Consider the following 26,608-nt stretch of genomic DNA (forward strand, 5'->3'; position numbering starts at 1 on the left):
GTAGTACATTTAGGTGAATTAGGCTCTGGTTAAACAATTTAGCATTCAAAAAGTGTTGATGGATGGATTAATAGTAACCTCAAGGGAGGTTACAAGCCAAATGCCGCAGAACTTTGTCTTTGTCCTGTTTAACATGTTTAATCAATTACCTGAAAGACAAGTCTTGCTTATCAACTTTATCGATGACACAAAACTAATAACGGTAGATGCCAATTGGTATTTCAAAAAATCTTGACAGTTTAGAATGAGGTAGTACAGTACAGTAGAAAAAGCAAAGACTTTAATCCCAGGGACTAGCGATTCTTATCTAAGGATCCTATTAAATGAAGAGGTTAGACAAGATGGCCTCTGAGGTCCCTTCTAGCTCTATGATCCTATGACCCTAATGATAGAATCAAATCAAATTTTTAAAATTCAATTTGAAATAAATGTAAGGTGCTGAATTTAGAATTTAAAAAAACAAAAAACAACCAATTACATGAAATACAGGAAACAGAGCAATCATCTTAAATTCATGTGAGGAAAACCTGAAGGTTTTAGCTGACCTAATGGATCTAAGTGAAGCATGGTAAGCTACTAAAAAACAAACGAATGTAATCTAAGACTACACTTTTATCTAACTCATAGCATGTCCCTAAGCCACAGAACACCCAGTTCTTCTCCAGGTCTTTAATAGGGACAGGTTGTAATGAGGGTCACAAGTAAAGAACCGAGGGGGAAGAAAAGAGCGAAGAGGCAGAAGGGACCTTGACTTTGAAGTCAGACCTGTGTTCAAATACTAGCTCTGCAATTTATTATATCTGCCCTCAGGCTCGGAACTTAAGCCTCTAGTAGCCACGATATGATAATCTTCAAGGTCCCTTCTGACTACGAACACAAGCATAAATTCTGTGCTTCCTTGAGCCCTTCCCTTAGCCATTCACATCTCCGTTCAAAGGCATGGTAGAGACTGAAGGAGGGCCCTCACATATATGAAGTATACCTAATTTATTAAAAATCAAAGATACAATGCTCTTAATGCTTAATCCATTAAAACGTAAACATTGAGACACAAAGTAGGTGCTTAATGACGATTGTTTTTTTTTTTAAATAAGCATCAAGATTAATGGGATGAAGAGAAGATCCAGAATTCCAACTAAAACAGCAGTTCTAAATTTTATCAATTCCTGTTATAACTTCCCAAACCTACGTCTTTAAAAAAACAAAAGGTGAAGCAACTGCAACCTAATTGGTACATTCTTTCAATTCTTACATCCCATGGCAAAATTCAGTCACATTTCCCTCCATTGTGGGAAAACATTTTCCAGATAAGCTTGCCCTAGCCTACTTTTAGAATTCCTTAGGACTGTTTCTCAACAACCTTAAACCTCCCACTACTTTTGCTCTGAGAACAGTACCTTGTCATTTACATAAATCCAGCATCATTTCTTCCAAAATGACGTATCTTTAACAGAAAAGGTTCACAGCAATTATCAAGACAAGGAAGCAGAGATGGGTGATTTATTTTTGATGGCCATGCTGGGTGACCAAAGGGGAGGGTCATGAGAATTCAGGCATGGGGGTAGCTAGGTGGCACAGTGAGTAGAGCACCGGCCCTGGAGTCAGGAGGACCTGAGTTCAAATCTGGCCTCAGACACTTGACACATGTACTAGCTGTGTGACCTTGGGCAAGTCACTTAACCCCAATTGCCCTGCCTTCCCCCCTGCAAAAATTAAAATTAAAAAAAAAAAAAAGGAGAATTTAGGCATGAAAGTTCAGCTCTAAGTATAAGCCAATAAATATTGAAAAAGAACAAGCTATTTTTGTCCCCACACCCAAACTTAGAAAATAAAGGGGCTATGCCCCTGTATCAAGCAGAAATACTCCTCTTTTCAATTATAACCAGGAAGGAAAAGATAGTTCCAACACTGAAAACAGTTTCCCCACCACCACTCTTCCAAAGACAAACACTCTTTCATACCAATTGGTATATTTATTCACACTTTTGATAAAAATACCAGTTATTAGTGAAATTATTACAATCCCAAAAGTAACTACTACACTGACATAACCCAGTGCCACAAATCAGAACATGGAATCACACAGAACATCCCAAGTACCCTAAGCACCTTTATAATTGCTCTCTTCATACATACAGTTAACTCCTGTACATAATGAATACTAATGGAACCCAATGACTGTCCCCTGATTTCATCACATCCTGAAATGAGAAAAGAAGGATCAATGAAAACGAGCTTGGGCTCTTCAGTGTACCTTTGTGTCATATCATTTGAACAGATGCCAAGAAAGGTGTTGGCAGGATCACTATCTTGGCACAAGGCCAAATAGACAGCCAGGGTACTATAAGGTGATTAAAATTACTTTTAGGGCTAGATCCCTTCTCACATGATAGAAACAGGGCATGGGGGATGGCAAATAGAAGTTTCCCACCTAAATTTTGATGACAAGGGAGACTTCAAAATCACTTACCACCTTACAGACTGCAGTTTTGTCACAGTAACTGAGCCCAGATGAGACCACCCTTACTACTCTATACCCTATAAATCAGAACCTATCTCAATCTGGAGATCACACACTTGCCTTCAGGCAGGATCCCTCCGCAGCCATCATCGTCAATATACTTGTAAAGAGCAAGGCACTCCAGTCATAATCAAAACCAAACAAACCCAGTTAAGATCATTCATCCCACTCTGAAGATACTGTTAGCCTTCAAGCTGCACCTTTCTCCGGCCATACGGGTTAATATACCTGGTCAGAGCCAAGACATTCCAACAAAATTCAAGTCAATCATACAATAAGAGCTAATAGCATTTGAATGCAATGCAATCTCACTGCAATGCAAATGCAAGAGCATTTCAACGTAACAAGTAGAAAGGGAGGTAACAGGAGGTTTTGTCAAACTGCAATGATTGAGGAAAAGTAAAGGAATGAGGCAGTCTCTAGTTTTACTCCTCCCCTGGCTTCAATGCTAGGCAAATGCTCAGATGAACAGGTATCTAAATAGCTCAGCCAGCATTTCTTACCTATTATGGTTATGGCTAGGTTTTTCATTCTAAATATCTTACCTTAGCTTACAATTCTGAAACCTCTATGGGAAGAAAATTATTTTTCCTTCCCTCCGTGTTCTCTTCCCAACAGGGAACTGAGGATAAGTCCCTGGAGAGTATCTCCATGGTGATTTCATGCCTAAGCTTCACCACAGGAAGAGGGTCTACATAAACCTTATGTACATCCAGAAATAATACTGACTTAAGTCAAACCAAGAGGGCTGACAAGTTTGGCATTTTCTTTTCAGTGAGGTTAAGGAGGAATCTTTTGTAGCTAGGCTAAGGAGTAACCCTTAAAGCTAGTAACAACTGGGTGATTCCCTATTCCACTTTCTTGACCAAAACTTAACACAAAATAAAAATGGAAGCTTAATTCAATATTTTTAGTAAGTTGCCTTACCATCATCTTGCCTGATCGTACCTGAATACTGTTAATATATTATTGTCTAAAAGGGCTTCTTTTACTGGTGGCCTTATGTAGGGGAGGACAGGAAAGAGATGATGGGTAAGAAGACACAGTCCAAACCAGAAAGGACAGCAAAGGTATTAAACAGATTTAAAAAGGAATCTCACAAGGAAGAATGACACTTTCTGGGTAGAGGAAGGACATTTCTTGGCACAGCTTTCACGTTGTTCCTAAACAGACAAAGATCAAGAGAAGGCACTTGGGCCACATAGGACTGTTTCATTTATAGTCAGCACATACAAAGACCTACTGCCAAGAGATTTCTCAATACCCCTTTCCCCCCACAAACTGATGAAAAAACCCAAACAGTCTTGTTAGATGCAGTCTTCAGGAAGTAAAAGACAAGTCACTGCAGAATTGATGGCACAAAGTAAAATCCAGGCGTGAGGAAAATGTTCCAACGGGACAAACGGAAGTGTTCTCATCCTTACACAGGTATAAGAAATCTGTCCCAGATTACCTCAGTGAAATAATGAATTTAAAATTCTTGAGCCAGGAACACAACAGCTTCCCAGGAGAGACGCCATCTTCTCAAATGCTCTGACAAAAGGATGGCAAAAGCACTGAAAGAAGTCAGGGCCAGGTGAATGAGACTGCAGTTATCAAACTCTCTGTCTTTGTGAGTCAAGCAGGCCTCTTCCAATACACCTGGCTTTTCCCTGTTCTGCAGCAGGGGGTTAAAGGTCCAAAGCAGGTATGAAACAATTTCTCCCCCCCAACCCTAATCCCCTTTAAGCATATTCAATGCGGGGAGGGCCACAGCTGCCCTCACTCTTTCGATCTGGGGTCTGAGTGGCTGACTTGGCTTCACTGCTGACATCTAAAGGTTTGGCTGAGATGTAGTCCTTCACTTTGATTTCCATGTTCTTGGCTTTCAGGGTGGCCATATGCAGCTTCTCCAGGAAATCTGGCATGCCTATTGGAGAAAGGGAAAATGTATATTAGTGACAGATAAAAGTAAGAAGGCACTCATATCAGTAAGAGCAAGAATTCATTCCTCTCTGAGATCACAACTGTGACAGTTAACTTATGGAATACTGTAGGGATGAAGGTATCTCACAGTTTTGCCCAGAGGAGGGGTGACAAGCAGTCAGGTGGGCAAGGAAGATGAAAAGGGGATAAGATTCCTGCATATATCAATAACTACCTTCCCTGAGCAGCCCCAAAGACACAGTTCTGGTCTTGAAAACCCTTTTCAAGGTAGGGATGCTCAGCCAGGTCACACCTCTGTATTTGGAGATGCACCAATTGGTGAAGATTCATCTCTACCTATATTCCTTTCAACTTCTCTCCCTTACCCAAAAGAGTTTAGAATAATCTATTTGTTAACAGCAGAAAAGAAGAAAGTGAAATGAGAACAATCCTAAATAGAAGAAACTAGAAAGGAGAAACAAGATGAATGCTATGACATGAAGCTTTAGTAGCACCTTTCCAGTGCAACTTTGTCTCCCTGACACGCACATCTTCCCCACCGTATCTTGCTTCCTTCAATACTAAGAAATATAAATGGGGGCAGCTAGGTGGCACAACGGATAGAACAACAGCCCTGGAGTCAGGAGGATCAGAGCTCAAATCAACCCTGATTGCCCCTCCTTATCTCCGCCACCACCCCCCCCACCACATATGTGCGCACACGCACACACACACAAAGTATTATGGGGTCCATGTGCAAGGCCCCTCAAGTAAATGGCAACGATTCTCCTTAAAACACTTCCCTGAACAAGCAAAGATTTCAGGTTTTTTATATGATAATCTCTTCATTACTTAATGGAAACATCACTGGTCTTTCAAGATTCTCCACATTGTTATAGTATTCAAGTTCACTTAAATAAGTCAGTAAAGATTTAATCCTTGCCACATTACCCTTGATGTATTGAGAAATATAATGAGAATATCCCTAATGTTTAGGTACACCACCTACAAGATGCCCAACCCAGGTTACATTCCCAGACATACAAGCGATGAATACTCACCACTGGAGACCATCCAGCTGACACAGTAACGAGGAAACACAGTTTGGGGATTGTCACTATATGTTAGCAAATAGTCAAAGCCATTCTGGAAAAGGATAATAGGGTAGGATAAGGGACTTTGTGTCACTCATCATAACTTCCCCAATCAACTCCAAAAAGTAACTAGCTCCTAATTCTGGAGAGTACATAGACACAACTTATCTCCAGTGGTCAATATTGGCAGCTTAGATGAAGGTCTAAGTTTGTGATGATAATCAATAAGTGAAATGTGGTGGGCGACTATAAGTAAAGTACTGTGTTAGACAAATGTGGTACCAATGCATAAAGGGAAAAAATGAAGGCTTATCATTTAGAATAGCAATTCCCAGAGTGCCCAAGCATCCTGAGCTTTAAGAAAAAACTTCTTTTAAAAAACAGCTTGATACACTGCCAGGCATATATCTCAAGGAAGTCAAAGACAAAGGTCATACATATAGTAAAACATGAATTATAGCACTTTTTTTTAAATGATAGCAAAGAACTAGAAACAAAGTGGATCCCTATCAGTCAGGGAATGGCTAAAATAACAGTGGTACTTGAATGTAACAGACTATTACTGTATTGTAAAAAACAATATGAAGAATTCAGAGAAAAATGGGGAAGCTTTTATTACCTACAATAAGAAGTAAACAGAACCAAGAAAACATTTAACTGTTTTAGAAAAAGTTTTAGAGAAGGATAATTATTTAAGTGATGATGCTTTACTGTGATGCTCTGAAGAAGTGAGGATCATGAGAGTGGATCCTGAATAACACCTCAGACTTTTTTGATAAATTGTTTAGTTTTGCAGAATTTTTCTTTCTTCATATTTTATTACAAGAAATGGCTTTTTTAGAGGGGGTGGGAGAGAATACAGTGGGAAATATAAGTAATGTAAAAACAGGAAATATGAATAAAAATTCTTTTTTAAAAAGGGAGAATTATGGTCCCATGTTTAATGAAATAAAGCCTTTTTTACTATTTTTGTGACAGGGTATAGATCTGGCTTCAAAGTCAGGAAGACGAGGAAGAGTTCAAGTGTTACCTGACACAAGTGTGATTCTGGGCAAGATACTTAACCTCTCACTGCTCTAGACTATTCTAAGTTGCAGAGAAGGGATCAACACACATTGGTAGGTGGAGTTTCCTCACTATTTAGAAGTTAAGGAGATGTAAAAACAAAATATATAAACGATAGTTTAAATCATCTCCCATTTCTAGCATTTATTCCCTCCCCTTCCAGAGATGTTTTCACACATGCTCAGGCCTCTTAAAACAAAACCACAAGAAATTCTACCTCTATTACTCTTTCTAGGTACCATCCACTCTCACTTCCTTTCCCTGTTGAAAATCATGAAGGTGTCTATACCCATTGCTTTTACTTCTTCACTGAGCATTAGCATCTTAATTCCCTGCAATTTTGCCTCTGTATCCACCATTCTACTGAACAAACTCTTTTCTTAGACAGTTACCAGCGACTTCCTTCTCACCAAATGCAGTGGTTCGCAGTTCTATCCATTCTAGGAATTCTCTCCTTCCACTAGTTTCTGTATAATTATGCTTTCCTAGTTCTTTTTTGTGTATTTTGCTGGCCCTCTTCTTTCTTTTCACAACCATTTGTTGACAGTCCCTAAGCTCATATCTTAGCCACCTGTTTATTCTCAATACCTATTTCCTCAGATAAGTGATCTACTCAAGATTTCAACTATCCTTTTTATACAGTTCACTCCCAAATAACACTGGATTTTCTGAATGACTACCTGTAATCTAGGGTTATACTGTCCATGTTCTACAAGGTTAAGTCTACCCGGAACGTCCCATTACCTCAAGTTCAACATGTCTGCAAACAAACTTCCAAGTCTTTCTCCCAAAACTAGTTTCCCTCCTCCAATATTAAGGAGACTCAGTAAAGTCACTATTCTTCTAATTCTACAGACTAGAAACGTTAGGCATCTCTCTATCTTTTCTTTCATCCCTGACACACCACACATCACCACAGCTTACCATTTATGCCAATGAAATGTTTCTGGTATTTATCCCTTTGACTACTACCTAGTTCCTACTAGTACAGTCCAAGCCTCGATCACAATACTACTACAACAGTTACCTACTTTGTCTCTCTTCCCAACTAACTCATCCCGATACAAGCTTAGGCCATTCTTATTATGTCAATCCCTCAATAAAGAGCTTACAGTGGCTTCCTACTGCATCAAATACAAATTTCTCTGCTTGGATTTCAAGCAACCATAATTTGGCTCCACTCTACTTATCTAATTTTATTTCCCATTACTACCCTCTGCTCCAAACAGGTCAGTCATCTTTCTTGATCTCCCTTTCCACGAAATCATTCTTACTTATGTCTTTGCTCATATGGTTCCCTCTACCTGGAATACTCTTCTATTTACCCAAAATACTACCCATCCTTTTAGGCCCTGCTTCTACTTCCTCCATGAAGCTTTTCCCTGCTTCAACAGAGCAAACACAAGAATATTTGCCCCTAAAATAAAAAATAAAACACACTTGAGTCTACTACATCAAAGGACCTTAATCATTTTATATGTACTGGTCTTATCTCCCCAAGGAGAATGTAATATCTTTGTAAGCAAGGACAATTACTTATATCTCTTTTATATCAATACAATATTTTATATATACATAGTAGAAGATAATACTTGCTGTAACTCAAGATATGTAACTCATCCATACTTCAAGTTGCACATTACAACTCCCCTATTTCCTATACTCTGCAGGAAAAAGTCAAACCTTAGATTCTTAAAATGAATTTTAAAACTTTCCCATAAAATTTAAAACTTTATTCCAAGGTAAGAACTGTTAAGAAACATATTGCAAATACAGAACTGAATGTTCATTTTAATAGTTTCCATTCAAGGGGTATAAACACAATACACTGAAATAATACTCCCAAGTTATTCATATACCTTTAAAACCAAGTAGTAAATGGGAGTAATTAGAATCACAGAAAAGATAAATAAAATTCAAGATACTTAGCTAAGTAAATAAAGATGTCCCAAAACAAGTAGAGATGATTATATTACACTTGTAGAGAAGAACGGCAAAACTACATTTGGAAAGTATTCTATGGTGTGATGAGAGAAAGGATGCTACCTAGTCAATGAACCATTTACTTGTCCATTTGGTATGACAATGCCTCACCATTATCCCATGAGTTGGCCCCAGAAAAATGCAGCTGCTAATCATCAACTTATTCTGGGGCCTCTTTCATCAATGCCATCCTGCTGTGCAATAGCAGTTCATCTCCACCCTGAGGTCAAAACCATCCAGACATTCTTGGCTAAAAGAAAGCTCACCTCATCAAATGATTTGTGGGGGCGGATAACCATCTGGGACTCATAAGACCGGACACGAACAAATTCAGGAGATTCTGGCACACTGGGATGTTCCACTGCACTGTGAGAGAGAAGATAAGATGAATGATAACTCTTGAGGATGAAAGGATGATGCCAGATGTCACTTGTCTTGGCAATGGGTACATTAAGTTTCATGAGGCTAATAATGATTCAGGGGGGAAGGGAAGCCTTTTTGGGTTAAAAACGAACAAAAAACAAAAACAGCTATATTAAAGAAAAAAAATTTTTGTAATGGTCCTGTGATTTCATTGGTCTAGGGAACTCCCAGAAAGGAAATCCCCTTACCAATGCAGATCTGCACCTACTCAGCAGATTCAGTCTTCAAAGAGTTTCCTGAAGCATTGTGAGGTTAAGGGACTTGCCCAGGGTCACAAAGTTGACGTGTGAAAGGAGGAAGTCTTCCTGAATCCAAAGTCAGCCCTCTGTACACTATACCATGCTGCCTCTTTGTAAAATATAAACTAATTAATGACACCAAAATGTGCCATGCCACCCCCTAATCCCAATTTCTCTTTTGGTGGTCAACTGGAGGGTGTCATCCTAAAGAAATTTACTTGTCTTTCTAGAATAATTATCGCTGGGAATATTCTTTTCCTTTAAATCATCCTTGACAAAGATAGAACATTTGCTGCATAGACTCCATTAAGGAGAGTGTTAAAACACTCCAAGGACATTTAAATGCATCTATCAGCAAAAGTGAAGGTTTTGCTCAAAATCATTATTTGTCCCACTGCCAACTCTACGCACCGTGACACCAACACCATCACATTGTTCTCCTGATCCACGCTGTACCTCCGTACATACACATAATCCCGTGAGTACATTGGATACTAAAGAAATAGAGAAAGAATTAGTGTCTGCATCAGACACATCTGATTAAAGTAAAAACAGCAATGAAAAGAAAAGTACTCACGGGAAAATGAGTTACCCAGTGAAGAACTTCAGAACCACTTATCACATCCCTCTCAATCACCTCCAGTTTGATGACCAGAGCATCCCACTTCTTCCTATATTCTGTATCCAGCTGTGGAAACAAAGAACATATGGAGACTAAGAAACCTCAAATAAAGGTTTTGGAAAACTATTAAAAAATTTCCCAAATCTTAACTGCTAGAAAGTGGGACGCTGAGTCAACATTGCTTCTGTTTTTATTAGCTAAAAGAGTGGTAAGTTAAAAAAAGATAGGAGAATGTTACAAAGGGGAAGCTACAATGTACTCCATAACAAAAACCATACATTCATTTTTAAAAAAGGAGGAAAATGGGGAGCATAAGAGAACTCACTTTTGTCACATAAATGGTATGAAATGTTTTTGTGGAAAACAGTCACATCTATTAAACCTAACCCAACTGCTAGGACTTAAAATTCTCACAGAATACTACCCTACAAACAGTTTTGCTGCTGTTTAAAGTTGTCTTCATGTCATTTTTTTGATCCACATCTGTGAGTTCATTAGTATAGGAACTCCTCATTTAGAAATTTCCTCTCCTGATGCATACTGACAACTGGCATATAACTTCCCCAGCTGCCTAAGGAACACTGAAAGATTAAGTGACTTGCCCAGGTCATAAAGCCCAATGCCAAAAGCAGATCTTAACACCAGACAGTTTCTCCACTGTATCATACTGCCTCTCATAGCCAGAGGAGGTAAAGTGGGACATAGAGGGGAAAAGGGAAACCACAATTATAAGCTCTGAATGATATGGTGCGTTAAGCAGGTACTTCTAAACAGCATGTTATTCTAATATTTCACATGGCTCTCAGGTCATCTATCAATATTTTGTGAAAATAAGTTACGAAACTAAACTAATAACTAGGGACTAAAGCCAATTAGGAGGAAAACAAAGGTTAGAGAATGACTTAAGCTAACTACTGGCCCTACAAGGAAAAGTCAAGAGTCTCAGTCCATCCAACTTCCCAGGCAGCAAAAAAATCAAAAATCAAAATCTTGCCACAGTTCAGATCCAAATAAAAATGAAGTCCAAACAACTAGCAAAATTCTTTGGCTATACTGAACATATGTTGAAGGCCATAAGCTAGAGCTCAGCAATAATATATTGCAATAATAACGATTATCACAATGCAATACAATTCCGTAATACTTCATACTTTCAAAAATAAACCTTATTACATTCTCTCACTTAATATTTCCAAGAGCCATGTGATCTGAGACAGACAGAAGAAATCATATTATACCCATGAGACAAATGAGAAAAACAAACATGGAGAGATTGTGAATGGCCTAAATTCACACAGAGATACTTTGTTGTAGCAAAAATGGCCAACTCAACATCCTGATATTAGTACTGTTTCTTCAGACAGGAAGTTTTTTCTAGACCATTATTTTTTTCCCTCTCAGCAGTACTGGTTAACTTTAAGCTTTGGGGAAAAAAAAGCTGACCCACCTGAACATTGAAGAATTGTCTAGGTGTCACATCGGTATACGTTCCAAAAACTAAAAGGAAAATAGAAGGTGTGTCACAAGCGTTACTTGACTTGTATTTCAACTGTGATTAGGGTACAAATGTATCACTGAGAATATACATACAAAGACAGATGCAGAAACTAGTAATCACAGTGGAACAGGGGAGAAAGAAACAGATTTCATAAACCTTAAGACTGACAATAATCAAGTCTGGAATATAAGAAAAAGGGACAAGCAGATCTAAACGGAAATCAGTAAGAATAAAAGTAGTGTGAGAAAAAGAAGCAAACAGCACTGCTAGAGTTCTGTATTCCCAACCCACAAAGGCTATGGAGCCATGTTAAGCCAGAAAGGAAACCTGGGACTCACCTCTATATTGGTAAAGGTGAGTCCCACTGATCAGGCGCCTCCAGAGTTTGAAGTGTTTCTTGTCCATTACCATTTCCCATGGCTGCTCTTTGGTGGCTTTATCACTTGCTTCTTCTGTTTGGGGTTTCAGTTCAGGGAGGTGGCACTCTACTCCACTGCTCTGAAACATGCTAGACATTTCCTCCATTCTTTTCATCTCATCAATAGATCTGATAAAAAGGAAAGGTGAGAAACTCTGTAGAACCTTACGATCACTGTCATTATCCAAAAGAAATTGCAGTAAAAACAAACAAACAAAAAACACCAAGAGAATCTAGCAGGGGGAAAAAAATCCTCTTCATTATGAGAAACATAATTTCAAATTCCAGAAAGGGTCAGAGCTTAAACTGGAGTTGATAGCTATTTAGACCTGTGAGGAAGAGAAATAACACTTTCAATAATATTTTCAATGAGCTTAAAAGTTGTCATTAAGAATTGAATAACTAGGGGCAGCTAGGTGGCGCAGTGAGTACACCACAGACACTTCACACATGTATTAGCTGTGTGACCTTGGGAAAGTCACTTAACCCCAATTGCCCTGCCCAAAAAAAAAAAAAAAGAATTGGATAACCAGAAAGAAACCAACAAAGAAGTGGGCAGTGAGACAAAAACAGGTGCTAAATGAAGCAAATAATTTAATCGAACTATGAATCAAAACAGATTACATGTTACTAAAACTCAAGCTCAACCTATTTTTTCCTCCTTTTTTCTGGCACATGAATGAAACCAAAAGTTTAAAACAAACAAACAAAAAGCCACCCAAAAAATCTAGCAAATACAACTCAGAAATAAAAAACTGAAATAAAACCAAAATGTCAAAATGCTCTTTGAAATGAAATTAGTTGGAATTTGAATTCTTGTACTAAATAAAAAGCCAAAGCATATATTTAGTTATCTTAAAAATTCAAGGAAACCAAAGCACTTTAAAATACTCACCCTGAAAAATAATGCAATTACCAAAAATGTGTTCATAAACACCAAGGACTATTAGTATTTATTTATTTAGTTATTTATTTAATGATAACAGTAATAAGAGCTAACATTTAACATTGCTTTAAGATTTACAAAGCACTACACATATTATCTCATTAGATCCTCTCATCAGCCCTTTGAGATACCAATTATTATTATCCTCATCTTACAGACAAGAAAACTAAAGTTAAAAGAAGTTAAGTGACTTGGCCAGGGTCACAAATGTAATAAGCATCTGAGGCAGCATATGAACTCAGGTCTTCCTGATTCCCAAGTCCCAGCACTCTATCCACTATACGCCTAGCCATTTAACACCATAAGGCGTTAAGCAGCCACAAGTAGCCAATCCAGTGTCCAGCCCACACTGGTGCTCTATAAAGGTTAACACATTACTAAGATAGTAGAAACTGGAAATTCTAGAAGTTATCTGTAACACAAAGAAGTTCAGAGTATTAACTCCAAAGCTAATTTCACACAAATGATTATTTCTAGAGCTAGAAGCAACAAGAAAGATTTCTGATGATAAACATCAAATCCTTATTCATGGACATGACAAAGCCTCATTTGTGATGCTAAGTATTCTTAAATAGGCTGCTGACATAAGGACGTAGACAGATTTCCAATTTGTCTGGTAACAACCAGTGTCTTTCCTTGCCTACCCAAACCTCCAAATATTTTAAGTAAATGTTTTCCTTCAACTTCTACAAAAGAATTTTGATGAAAAGCTTTTGGATCAGCCTTTCCTCTTCCACAACAAAGCAGCTAGTGCTCTAGAAAGTGGCCTATATGATCATGGTACAAGTTATTTAATTGAACTAAAAAGCCATCCAAGTCGGTCTACTCAAACGCACAGTTCTATTGTCTCCCTCAAAAAATAAAAGAGGAGATACTTTTCTTTTATTCTATTTTGCCCACTCAATTCCTGGCCAGGACTTTTGGTTACCCAATTGTAAATACAGCAGGTTTCCAAGACACAGTGATAAAGAGTAATTTAGTTTATTTACAATTCAGTGCTCCTCCTTGCCTAGTCCAAGATGAAATCAAGCACAGCTTGAGAGTTACAACAGTGGCACTGAATCTGAATACCTGTATCACAACAAAGAATTGTAATTCATATCCATCATGTTCTATTCTTCAAGCAGAGGATGATTGCTCATCTTTTGAAATTAACTTTTAAAGCAAAAGTATGCTCTCTGGGATGTGGTTTCAAGCATGATACAAAATCCACAAGCTTCAATTCAACTGAATCACACATTTTCTGGGAAAAGTTTAAAAGGCATGAGAGTACCCTTTCAACAGGGTATGTTTAAAATACTTCTCTATTTGATTCAAAGCAGCCATTAGAAAGATCCCATCTAAAGTCACTAGTTAGGAATATTTTATCTAATAACTTTTCTTATAAAAGTATATCTTTATTCTTTGATATTAACTTAATATATACTTAGATGTATGTAGAAGGCCAGCTCTGAGAAAGTCCATTCTGGGATAAGATACAGGCCAGGTTTTCCCTGAAGCCTGTTCTTGCCCTTGGGCTGATAACTCAGCACATGGGCTCTCCAAACCCCACCTAAGCACACAGACATGCTGCTCAGAATGAAGGCTCTCCAAGCCTCCTCGGTATACACGTGCTCTCTCCAAAACCCCCATGGCACCATGTGCTAAACACCACCTGTTTAGCAAAAGAGGAACAAATCACAAGGAAGTCATGCTATATGACAAATGTCTCACACGTGAATTTGTTATCTGCTTGCCTAAAAAAGTATATAAGCCCTGTCCCTCAGTTTAAAACGGAGCTGTCCTTTACTCTCCCACCTGGCCTGTGTAATCTTTTCACTCTCTGCAGCATTTGGCCATCTCCCGTCATTTGGCGCCACAGGGCACTGGCGGCAGATGTAGATTTCATTTTTAGAAAGCACCGTCCAAAAAACCCCCAATAACTACAATCCACCTCATCGCCTAACATTTCTTTAGTGTCTCATCTTTAGTCCTGAAAGATGTTTTAGTTGGTACGAGCATTTACTAAATAGTTCCTCTGTAACAGGCACAGTGCAAGATGCTAGTGGGGGGTGGGGGGGGAGCCAAGATGGCAGCTGGAAAGCAGGGACTTGCTGTGAGCTCCCCCCCCAGGTCCCTCCAAACACCTATAAAAATGGCTCTGAGCAAATTCTAAAGCTGCAGAACCCACGAAATAGCAGAGGGAAGCAGGGCTCCAGCCCTGGACAGCCTGGATGATTGCTGGGTAAGGTCTATCGCACGGAACTGGGAGCAGAGCCCAGCGTGAGCTGCACAGAACAGGCCCTAGAGCCCTGAATCAGTGAGCTGTGGCAGTTACCAGACTTCTCAACCCACAAACACCAAAGACAACAGAGAAGGTTAGTGGGAAAACCTGCTAGGACAGGGTGAAAGGAGTTCAATGCAGCTCTGAGGACAGAGCTACAGCTGCAGTTGCTTCCAAGCCCACCTGGTGGGAGGAAATAAGTGGCGGATCTGAGCTGCAGTGCAGAGCCAGCTCAGATCTGAGTCCAGTCAGGGTTGGCAGTTCTTGGGGGAGGAGGAGCGCTGGTGTGGCAGAGCTTGCTGTGTAGAAATAGCTCTGAAAACAACAGTGCAGCCCCTCAAGCTTGGGACAAAGTACTCTCTACAAGCAGTCATACCCTGACGAAAAACTCAAGGATCAAGTAAGGTGGCTGGGAACGTGGCCAGGCAAAATGGACTCAGATTCAGACTCAAGACTTTGGAATCTTTCTTTGATGACAAAGAAGACCAAAACATACAGCCAGAAGAAGTCAACAAAGTCAAAGAGCCTACATCAAAAGTCTCTAAGAAAAACATGAACTGGTCTCAGGCCATGGAAGAGCTCAAAAAGGATTTGGAAAAGCAAGAGAAGTAGAGGAAAAACTGGGAAGAGAAATGAGAGTGATGAGAGAAAACCATGAATAACAAGTCAATGTCTTGCTAAAGGAGACCCAAAAAAATACCGAAGAAAATAACACCTTAGAAAATAGACTAACTCAAATGGCAAAAGAGCTGCAAAAAGCCAATGAGAAGAATGCCTTGAAAGGCAGAATTAGCCAAATGCAAAAGGAGGTCCAAAAGACCACTGAAGAAAATACTACTTTAAAAATTAGATTGCAACAAGTGCAAGCTAGTAACTTTACAAGAAATCAAGATATTGTAAAACAGAACCAAAGGAATGAAAAAATGGAAGACAATATCTCGTTGGAAAAACCACTGACCTGGAAAATAGATCCAGTAGAGATAATTTAAAAATTATTGGACTACCTGAAAGCCATGATCAAAAAAAGAACCTAGATATCATCTTTCAAGAAATTATCAAGGAGAACTGCCCTGATATTCTAGAGCCAGAGGGCAAAATAGAAATTGAAAGAATCCACCAATTGCCTCCTGAAAAAGATCCCAAAAAGAAAAGGAATATAAATACCAAAGCAAAACAACTCCTTCCTCAAGGCAATTACATTTTAATGGAATACAACATTTTCAAAGAAGCATAAATAAAGAATGTATATAAAATACAAAATGATATGGGTGAAGACTAACAAGTGCAGTAATCAGGAAAAGCCTTATGAAGAGATAGTACCTGAGCTCATTGCTGGGTATCTGTGTCAAAGTTAAGGATAAAGAGTGGTAACAAATACTGACAAGTGCTGAAGGTCAATCACAAGAAGTCAGATACCACTTACGAAACTTTTCTAATAGGAAAGTAGCATCTTAAGAACAAAGGAATTATAAGTTATAATACTATTTCACAACAGAGGAAGCTGGTAACAGTGCTCTGATAGTCTACTATGATGTGACCTTCAGCAAATTCAATAAACTCTGTTTAACCTGCAGTGCTAAAGACTAAGTGAAGTAGTCATTAAAATCTCAGTATAAGGCCAATTTGTAACAAGTGATTTTAAAATCTGAAAAAAAGGGCAGACCTAAAAGTGCTGGAGACTGAACAAAATTCAACTATTAAAAAAGAATAAAGAGTAGTACAGATTGCCTACCTACCTACCATGCGCCCAGTCTTGTACAGTCATCTCAGGGTCAATCTGAGATTGATATAAGATACCAGTAACAACTGTGACAAGTGAGCTTGACTTTAATTCCTTTCAAAACTCCAAAGCAGAATATTAAAGAGATGACTAATGAGCATCTTAAAAAAGGACATTAACAAAGAAACGCAGGTTGGTGTAAGAGAAAAAGTGCTAGACTTGGAGTGGGGAAAGACCTAGGGATGCATCCTACCTCTTCAGTTTACTAGCTGTGAGATCATGGGCAACTCAAGTCAGCACGGCATCATCAAGAACAAGTACTACCAGATTAACTTCATTTCCTTCGCTGACAATGTCAATCAGTCTGTCAATAAGCATGTATTAAGTCCTTATTATGTACCAGACACTGTGCTATGCCTGGAGTTAGACCCAAAAAGAGACAAGACAGCCTAGGCCATGGAGGAGCCCAAAATATGAGAGGAGAGACAACAGTGTGAGACAAGAAACATCTACCAGGTCTCTGCCATGCAAGACAGGCTGTTTTCCCTAAAAGGTAGGAAAGCTGTCCCTAAGACTTGATTTGTCCCGGGAACTATGCATAAGCATCAAGGAGTGAAGCCAAAGACAGTGAAGCCAAAACAAAGAATTTGTGGATCCCTATGGGCCTCATAGTGACTTAGCCATAAATTAACATTGTCTATATTGCATTGTATTTTTATTCTTTATATATACTTTATTTTGTTAAACATTTCCTTATTACATTTTAATATGGACTATACTCTGGGAGTTTTGCCAGCCTGCTTGTGCCAGCTGACCAGCCCCTCTTACAGAGGACATTAAAAAGTCAGCCTATGAGGCTCTGTGGCCCCTCAGACTTGACAGATATCCCACTGCTAAGCAAGTTAATACTGGCCCCTCTGACCAGATGTGTTTCCTTATAGAGAAGGCTGCATGTGGCTGAAGTAGTGCTGTACCCTTACTGAGTATAGTTTCCATGCTACTGTTAAGTAAAACATTTTTCTAAAGTGTTGGGTGGTCTACCAATGCCTCGTTTCATTTTAATCCCAAGCCTTAACTTCTGGAGTTGACCCAAAATAGGATTTACTAGAGTGGTAAATCAGGGGAATATTATGGAAACAGTTCACCTAGATGCTAGTGAAGCATCTGACCAAATTTTCAGACTCCTCTTATGAAAAATATGGATACATTTGCTACGCAATAATACAGGCTCAGTGAATTACGAACTCATTGTTCAGCAAATCTCTAAGAGTAGCAGTAATGTTTCAAAGTCAACTTGAAAGAAGGTCTCTAATATAGTGCCCCAGAAATCTGTGCTCGGCCTTATATTTATGCTGAGTTAACATGTTTATTAGTGACAGAGATGCTACAATTATCACTTAGGTTCAAAACAGCAATTTTGGAAACATAACATCAGCTTTGGAAACCCAGGTAGGAAACAGTGCTTCCTGAAAATCATCTGGGGTGCATCTCCTTGCCTTCATTGGAGTACAAGGCTAAGATGTAGAATACTGTTATATTCAGCTGATATGTATATTAGTTTTACTGAACTGCTTTTTTCCCTTCTTTTTGTCAAAAAGGATGGCTGAGTAGGAGAGGTGAAGGACATACTTGAAAATAAAAGTAATATGGAAACAAAAGATATCAATAATTATTTTTAATGATTTTTGGTGGATTGAAAATTCAGTATCAATCAAAACTATACAACAACAGCTAAGAGAGCTAATCTGATTTTAGGCTTCGATCAGATGTCATGGTACCCAGAACTAGGCAGGTGACAATCTTGCTGTATTTTGCCCTGATCAGACCACAATCTGGGGTACTGTGTTTAATTTTGGGCACCATACTAAAAACAAACACATTGATAAGATGTAGGACAGAAGTTCCCCAGGCATAATCTGGTTCTCAGAGTATGAGGATCCCCAAAACCTTTTCAGAAGATGTGTGAGGTCAAAACTATGTTCAAAACAATACTAAGACATTATTTGCCTATTAGAACATCCTTCCTTTTTTTGAACTATACACCGGAGGCTGGATTTTCTTCCCATATTTACAACAAAACAATCTAACACAACAGATTAAATGCAAAAGCAGATGTGAGATCCAAAAGTCTTCTATTAGGAAGCTATGTAGTACAGTGCAGAAGGCTGGAGATGGAACCAGGAAGACCTAGTTCAAATCCTGTTTCAGACACTTGGTAAACTCTGTGACTCTGGGCAAGTCACTTAGATCTGTCTCAATTTCGTCGTCTGTAAAATGGGGGTAACAATAGACCTACCTTTCAGTATTGTTGAGGATCAAATGAGATAACATAAATGCTATATTATTATTCTGTTAGGCCAGATATTAAAGGGATTTGCAAAAAATATGTAAAAATTAAAAATTTCTTGTTAAATTTGTTTTTGGAAAAGTTATTCATTAAAAACATGTCATTTACATTAACATGAAATTCTTTTTGTTATTTTAAACTAATAAACAGCTAGTTTTAATTTCTAGATAGTAAATATTAATATAACTCATAACACAAACAAATGTTCTGTGGGGGTCCTCAGTAATTTTTAAGAGTGCAATCATTCATTGTACTGTATCCAAAGAACAATGACCAGGCAAGAGGTGTGAGGACTGTCTTAAATATTTGAAATTTGTTCAGCTTGGCCCCAGAGTGCAATAGGACTACTATGAGAGACAGAGGTTACAGAGAGACAAATTTAAGCTGATCTAAGTAAAAACTTCCTAACAGTCAGAACTATCTAAGAATGGAATGGGCTGTCTTGGACATCTGTGGAATACAACTATTGTAGAAATGAGACCTGGCAAGAGCTTCTGTGGATACTAGAGCTCCTGCCTACTAAGCAGCCACAGATACCGAAGACTTGGAAAATAAAGTTCTTGCCACCAAAGTCCTTAGTGTTGTCAAATAGTTCAACATCATAAAAGGATATGATTATCAATAAATATGACATTAAAGAAAATTCATTGACATTTGTTTGTCCAGTGCACCATAAGGACTAGGTCTTTCCACCTGAATTGTAGCTAAAACTTCTCTATCTAATCTCCGCCATTAGAATGTGAGCAGAAAGCAGCATTTTCTAATTGTATTCCCAGCATTTTGCCTGTAGCAAACACTAAATATTTTTTCCTTCTTTGATAGTCAATTCCTTTTCATCAAAGCCTTCAGCTGAAGACTGGAAGCCTATTTCTAAAGAATTCTGTTCATGAGGTTCTTTTTCAAGCACAGTTTGGACAAGATGGTCCTTAAGATATCTTTCAACTCTTGAGATTGTGACTGTCTTTAAAGACTTGTTAACTTGGTTTCACATAATTTCCACCTCAGCTTTCCAAACTATCATCATAGTTGGTAATTTTCAGGTAGTAACCCGAAACACTAAAGACTTACGCTATTATTTTGGGCCAATTCATCTGGTTGCTCTACAGTAGAATGGAGGAAAAAACTCAAAAATCTCGATCAACTTTTACCTAGTTCTGATAATATGGCACAAAGCCATCAGAAATATAATCTGAACTGGTGGCCTTAATGCAGGAGCCTCTTATACAAAAGAAGCTTTAATCTCAATGACAGAAGAAAGTCACTTTCCTCCTCACCAGTAAGCCAAAAGGATTTTATTTAAGTGCACTCTAATAAACATCACACTGAAATATTCAAGTACTCAATTTCCTGGGTTGGGTTTAGAAATGGGTAAGAAAGACAATATTCTCCAATTCCAATCTGTAAATATATTTGTTTCTGGTATGAATTAAAGCAAGAGCCTAACGAAGCATTCATTGTTTCTTCCCATGTCTGTTCAGCACACTGTGTTTATTTCTTAATTTCCTTCCTCTCCTACTGCTGTGTTTTTGTTTTTTATTTTTTCAAAGTTACAAGGAGATAAGTAAAAATGTTTTTTCCCTTAAGAAAGGGCACTAGACTCACAGGTCACTATTTTGAAAGCCTAGACAGCAACAAAAATAATCAAAATTTATTTTAAAAAATACAAAGAGGCTTAGTTCCAGGCTAAGAGTCAAGAGACATGAGCTATAAACTTTTAGCCCCAGCAATGACTCACAAAGTGACCTTGTACAAGTTCCTTCCTCTCTCAGGTTCTCTTGATGCTGCTAAAATTAATGAGATAGTATTAGTAAAGTCCTTTAAGCTCTCTGGAGGTAAGTACTTAGAATAGAAAGTGTCAATGTTCTTCTATTACAGGAATAAGGGGCCTTCATTCTGAGTGGAAAACAAAGAACAGTGATGTAATACAAGACAGTTTAGCATGTATTCAATTTGAAATGCCTGCTGTGTCATCACTGGGATTTAGGAACCACATAAAAATAATGGTTTTATTCCATTACCAGCAAGTACACTGCCCTCTAAGAATAAAAATTCTATAGGAAACACATATAGTTGTATATGCAGTGCTTAATTACCAAAAAAAAAAAAAATCAGTACTTCATTATTTAAGTTAACCCAAAAACATTCTGGGAAATAAAAATCCCTAGTAAGCTGGTTATGATAATCCCTGTAAGTGCTTATTTCAAAGCAGATGCAATCAATCAACATGTATTAAGTGTGAATAATATTCAACACCAAGCAAAGAAAGTCAACCTGTCTTCAGAGTATTTTACTTAACATCAAAATTATAAGTTAACAATTAGAGACCTAGAATACCACTGTACAACCAAATTCTTCACGAAAAAATTTCACTCACATTTATTATTTTATCAGGCTAACAATAATTTTTCTTGTTCTTGAATCTACAGAGCTGTAGCATGAAGACTGCATTTTGGGTGTGTGAAATTTAACGTGATTTTATATAACATGATTTGACATTTAACATGATTTTATAAGAACAATTTCATAAGAAGAAACTCAGTAAAGCAATTCTCCCAGATTTTAGTTCGGGCATTTTTAAAAAGTCCTCTGGGTAGCCTTTGTTATGAGAAACAAATCCCAAAGCCAGTAAAAATAGATTAGGGCCCTAAGTGTATTCAAAACATAGTTTCATGCGGTCCACAGGGGAGGGGTTGATAAAATACTTATCCTGGTCACCAAATGGCCAGATCTCTGCCAAGAAGAGCAATGGTTGCCATTCCACACACATATACCTAGTTAGTTCTGGAAAAAGTATTTGCATTTTAAGCCTTATTCCTAACTGTAGAAATAAAAATTTATCCCTGTTTCAGGAATTTCAAGAATCAGAAAACAAATGAAGGAAACTATGGGAAGCTGGTGCACTTTTTTGTATCCCTAGAATCATAAACAAATCTCAGAACGGTGAGGCACAGAGTGAAAAGAGGACCCTAACAAGGATTCCTGCAGAACTCCTAGGAAAACTAATCATAAAGGACACGCCAGTACTGGAGCTAGCACTGAGATGTTCAACAATCCTAGTTTATTTAGCACAAGTGTGAGGTGATTTTCAGAGCTTGAAATCTCGTCAAATTTGTTGCTAATTCATACTGGAAGGAAATTCCCATTCTGATTCTTAAATTTTTTCCATAAAAGTAGAAAGCTACAGGGCTGCTTTCTGACAAACTCCAGCTTTTTAGCCTGAAGCTTTGTGGGGTTTTTTTTTCCCCTTCATTAGACTGGAAGTTTTAATTAAACTGGTTTTGAAGTGTGTAGATTGAAGACTTAACAATAGCATGAATGTTTCCAACACAAAAAAGAAATCTTATTTCAGGAGTCTTTGCATCCCAGTTCCCCACATAAATTCTTTAGGATAAATATGCTTCCTATTCCTAAAGTACAAGAATGAACTTAAAAATATGGGGGGGGGGGGCTTCTGCCAAACGTGTTTACTGCTACAGAGATTAGCACACTGGTAAAGCACCAACTATGAGGCAACAGACCCACCAATGTTCCATTCAACAACCACCAAGGACTAGAGTTTCCCATCAGAAACCCAGGGGCTCACCTCTGTAGCTCCTCTTCTTTGATCCTCTCCTCTTCCCACACAAAGATTCCAGTTAGAGCAGCCATCACTTTGCAGGCATTCCCGTGGTGGCTGTGGAACTTGCGCCAAAGTCTGCTGAAGAGGCTCCAGCGCGTCCTCTCCGAGTAGATGTTGCTGTAGAGCTGGCCGATCTGCTGGGCACGGCGGACCCTCAAGCTGGTGACATAGCTACACTGGTTAGCTAAAAGCGAGAGCAGGCTCTTACTCTGCCTAGGGCCTCTTTCAATCTCCTTCTGGAACCAACTCAGGACCTGCTGTACCCTGCCCTTGAGGGAGCTCACCCGATGCCCCCAGCCCAGACTCCCATCTGCGAGGCTGGCAAACCGTGCGGAGCTCACACAGTAGGAATAAACACTGGAGGGCGACCTCCTCTGCAGTGAGTGGAACATTCCTGCTAAGTCGGTCCGACCAGTCTGTCCCCCTCGGCACCCTCCCACGAGTAGGATTAGTCAAAGCAAGTCACTCACAAAACTGGGACTCGCCGGGAGCCTCTTTCTCAAACCATCAAGTCCAGGGCTGCCCCTCAGTTTCAGCATTGGATTAACAAACGGAGTGATTGGAATCTTAGCTTCTGGGGGAGAAAAACCTATTCTTTCTCTACGCAATTGGGCCCCAAACCACCCACCCAAATCACTAACGGAGAGGAACAGGAAGATCCCAGGAACAAACGGGTAACTTGGCGGGCTGTTTCTGTGGTTAAGGGTGTCAAAATGGTTGGCCGGCTGCCCGCTACGGAAGAACTGAGGGTGAACTTCTCAGCAGGCCTGAACGATTCCCTGAGGGGCTGGAAGCGTCCTGGGAAACGAGGGAGTCAGCCTAATGGCAGCCGAGACGATTCTAGGGTCGCTGCTGAGAAACCCCGCGGGGTTGCGGGGTGGGAAGAGATGGAAGAAAAGGAGAAAGGCGGGCCCCGAGGGAGGCAGAGAGCGAGAGGGCGCGCACAGGTGGGTGACTGGGAAGCTTCATGCGGCCCAGGCTTGAGGGACAAGAGTGACTTCCCGCCCCTGGAGGCCACCCCGGCCGAGGGGCAGAGCGACCTCGGGCCTGCGGCCCGGACTGGTCGGGCAGGTGGTGGAAGGGGCGTCCCAAAGAGGAGAGGGCTGCTGGGGTGGAGGCTGGACCCCACGGGACGGGTTAGACCGGGCCCCAAGTAACCAGTCCGTTAGGGCCCGTAGGCCCTGGGTTCCCCTCGCTGGGCCCCCGCTGCCTTGGCGTCTCGGCCCCTGGAGTCACAGGCCCGACTCTGCCCCGCCCCCGCGCGCACAGGCCTCCGGCCTCCTTCTCCGCAGCAGCCGCTGGAGCCAGCACCAACAGCTGCGGACCGCCGTGCACAGCGGGCCAGGAGGGGCCTAATGGGGGTCGGGCGCTGGCGGGTTCTCCTGGGGGGCAGTCTGGCGGGGCAGCTGCGGAGATCCCGACCCCTCCTCAGTAGCCACCACACGCTCTTGTCCCTGCAACCTACCTCCCCACCCCCCTCCCCCCAATTGCCTCTACCGCTCTTCTGATTGGCCGTAACCTTTGCCCTCCCGCCACTCACTGGCGCCGAGGAGTGCTTGTCACGCAGCCCGAAGCCAATTCGCCTAACCTCGGCATCCGCTAGCAAGGTAGGTGGAGCCCGCGCGCTGCCTGAACCAGTCAAGGGCGTCTTAGAGACGATCCAGGACCCTTCCTGCCCCGCTCTCCTCACGCAGCTGTCTATGGAGGTGCCTGCCAGACTGACTGTTTTGTTTTCACGTGCTCGTGGAAGGGAAGACTATTCCCGAGCCATGGCAGCTTAGGAAAGACTCCAACGCCTAGACGAAAACCCCTGTTTCACCTGTTCTCTACAATGGCACTGGTGCGACTACTCCAGAACTGGGTGACGTCATCACTTGACGGCTCAAGGGCAGAAGGAACACCAGAAGGGTCCTAAGACCCCGTTGCTGGATGCAAATCATGACCCTTGATCTCATCAACTCTTACAAATTCCACCCTTGTCTCTATGCAGGTGATCCTCAGATTCACCTGTTCAGCCACACGTCGCCCCTGAGCTCCAGTCTCCCAATCTCCACCAGGATGTCTCTAACTTAATGTGCAAAAATTTGAATTCATTATCTCTACCCCAGAACCAATTCCTCCTCCATTCATTTAACAAGCATTTATTAAATTCTGTATCCATTGGCCAGAAACCCTGAGGGCCTTCCCTCCCAGACTGATTTTTTTTTTTGGTCTGGGTAAAAGAGGCCATTCTCTGCCTCATTCCTTACCTAGTCCAAGTCACCGAATGGCTGCTGCTTCAGTCAAAGTGAGACCAGTTAAATACCTACTGCATCCAGGGCCAACTCCAGTTATCCTGATCTATATCTGGACACTGGACCCAGATGGCTGGGGGAGAAAGTGATGCTGGTGACTTTGCACAGCCCCCCCTCACTTAAATCCAGTTCACTTGCACGTCAAGGCATCACCTTCCTGGTGTCATGGTCCTCTTCCATTAAGTGCCTGCTACGTGTAGACCAGCAGCTAGGCCTGGACTCAGGAAGACTAATCCAGTTAAAGTCTGACCTCAGATACTTACTGTGTGGTCCTGGGCAAGTCACTGAACCCTGTTTTCCTCAGCTGCCTCATCTGCCAAATGAGCTGGAGAAGGAAATGGCAAACCACTCCAGTATCCTTCCAAGGAACCGCCAGATGGGGTCACAAAGAATCAGACGTGAATGAAATGACTCAATGACAAATGTGTCAGATACTTCCTTACTCCTGGGGAGGGCATCATCATTATGTTAGGTTCCTGGGAGAGACATCTTCCACTCTCATTCCTCAAATCCTTCAACATGCCTCACATCTGTCTCCTCCCCTCCATTCGCACCAAAACCACAAACAGGGAGCTCAGGCCATCACCACCTCTATCTACATTGGGCTGTTGTAACAGTTGAGTTGCTTTAAGTGTAACCGGGGCTGGTCTAAGAATTCCCGGTTGGGGTAACATGAAGGCGGCCAATTGAGGGATGTTACTCTCACTCATATGGCAGGTAGGGGATGCAGGCCCCAACTTAGGCAAACTTGACAACATGCAGGAAAAGGCCCCTCAATGGGGCCCCCAGGATCTGTGATACCTGAATTAGGCATACCCAGACTAGCCACAGGGTACACAAGCAGGGTGGAAATATGATGGCCCCTAAGAGACATTTGGTTTCCTCCTTTTTCAGCATTAGGAAGTTTATTTTAGATTAAATAAGTGCATTTTTTAGTTGTAATAATCACTACAAGCCCCCATGAGGAAAATTCCTGATATCTAATATTTCTCTCCCTAAACTTGTGTTTGGAAAATGAATCCAAAATATCTAATGTTACAATTATATTTACATGTATTTTATTTTTTTACTCTAAAAAATAATTCTTTGCTGGTTTGATTGGTATGACACTGAATAAGTGAGTTAATTTAGGTAGAATTGTCATTTTTATTACATTGGCTTGGCCTACCCATGAGCAATTAATACTTCTTCAATTGTTTAGACCTGTTTTTGTTTGTCTGAAAAGTGTTTTGTAATAAACATAGTTCATGGCTCATGATGAAAAATGCCATCCACATCCAGAGAAAGGACTATGGAGTCAGAATGCAGAATGAAGCAGACTCTTTTCTCTTTTGTTTCATTTCTTTCTCCCATTTGTCATGGCTAATGTGAAAATGTATGTATGTGTAGAGCCCATATCGGATTGCATGCTGTCTTGGGAAGGGAGGGGAGAGGGAGAGGGAGAAAATTTAAAACTTATGGAAGTGAAAGTTGAAAACCGAAAATAAATAAACTAAATATTAAAAAAAAACATAGTTCCTGCGTTTGTCTTGGCAGGCAGATTCCCAAGTATTTTCTATTGTCTGCAGTTATCTTAAATGAATTTCTCTTTCTATCTCTTTCTGCTGGGGTTTTTTGTAATATATGGAAAGGCTGATGATTTATATGGGTT

At 40.2% G+C, this 26,608-nt stretch overlaps 1 protein-coding gene across 2 annotated transcripts; it reads right to left on the reverse strand.

The window, feature by feature from the left end:
* Window positions 1–1,953: 1,953 nt before the first annotated feature.
* Window positions 1,954–24,173, reverse strand: STARD7 (StAR related lipid transfer domain containing 7). Of its 2 annotated transcripts, XM_036749217.1 has the most exons (9): window positions 23,134–24,168; window positions 22,628–22,822; window positions 11,689–11,897; window positions 11,300–11,349; window positions 9,808–9,918; window positions 9,642–9,724; window positions 8,835–8,934; window positions 5,488–5,572; window positions 3,582–4,430 (listed from the first exon to the last, which is right to left on the reverse strand). In XM_036749217.1, exons 2-9 carry the CDS (start codon window positions 22,690–22,692, stop codon window positions 4,246–4,248), a joined length of 888 nt encoding a protein of 295 aa, XP_036605112.1. In that variant the 5' UTR covers window positions 22,693–22,822; window positions 23,134–24,168; the 3' UTR covers window positions 3,582–4,245. The 2 variants fall into 2 exon arrangements, with proteins under 2 accessions (XP_036605111.1, XP_036605112.1); XM_036749216.1 differs by having other exon boundaries at window positions 1,954–4,430; window positions 22,628–24,173.
* Window positions 24,174–26,608: the final 2,435 nt, after the last annotated feature.

Source organism: Trichosurus vulpecula, chromosome 3 (assembly GCF_011100635.1).
Source record: "Trichosurus vulpecula isolate mTriVul1 chromosome 3, mTriVul1.pri, whole genome shotgun sequence".
Classification (NCBI taxonomy): domain Eukaryota; kingdom Metazoa; phylum Chordata; class Mammalia; order Diprotodontia; family Phalangeridae; genus Trichosurus; species Trichosurus vulpecula.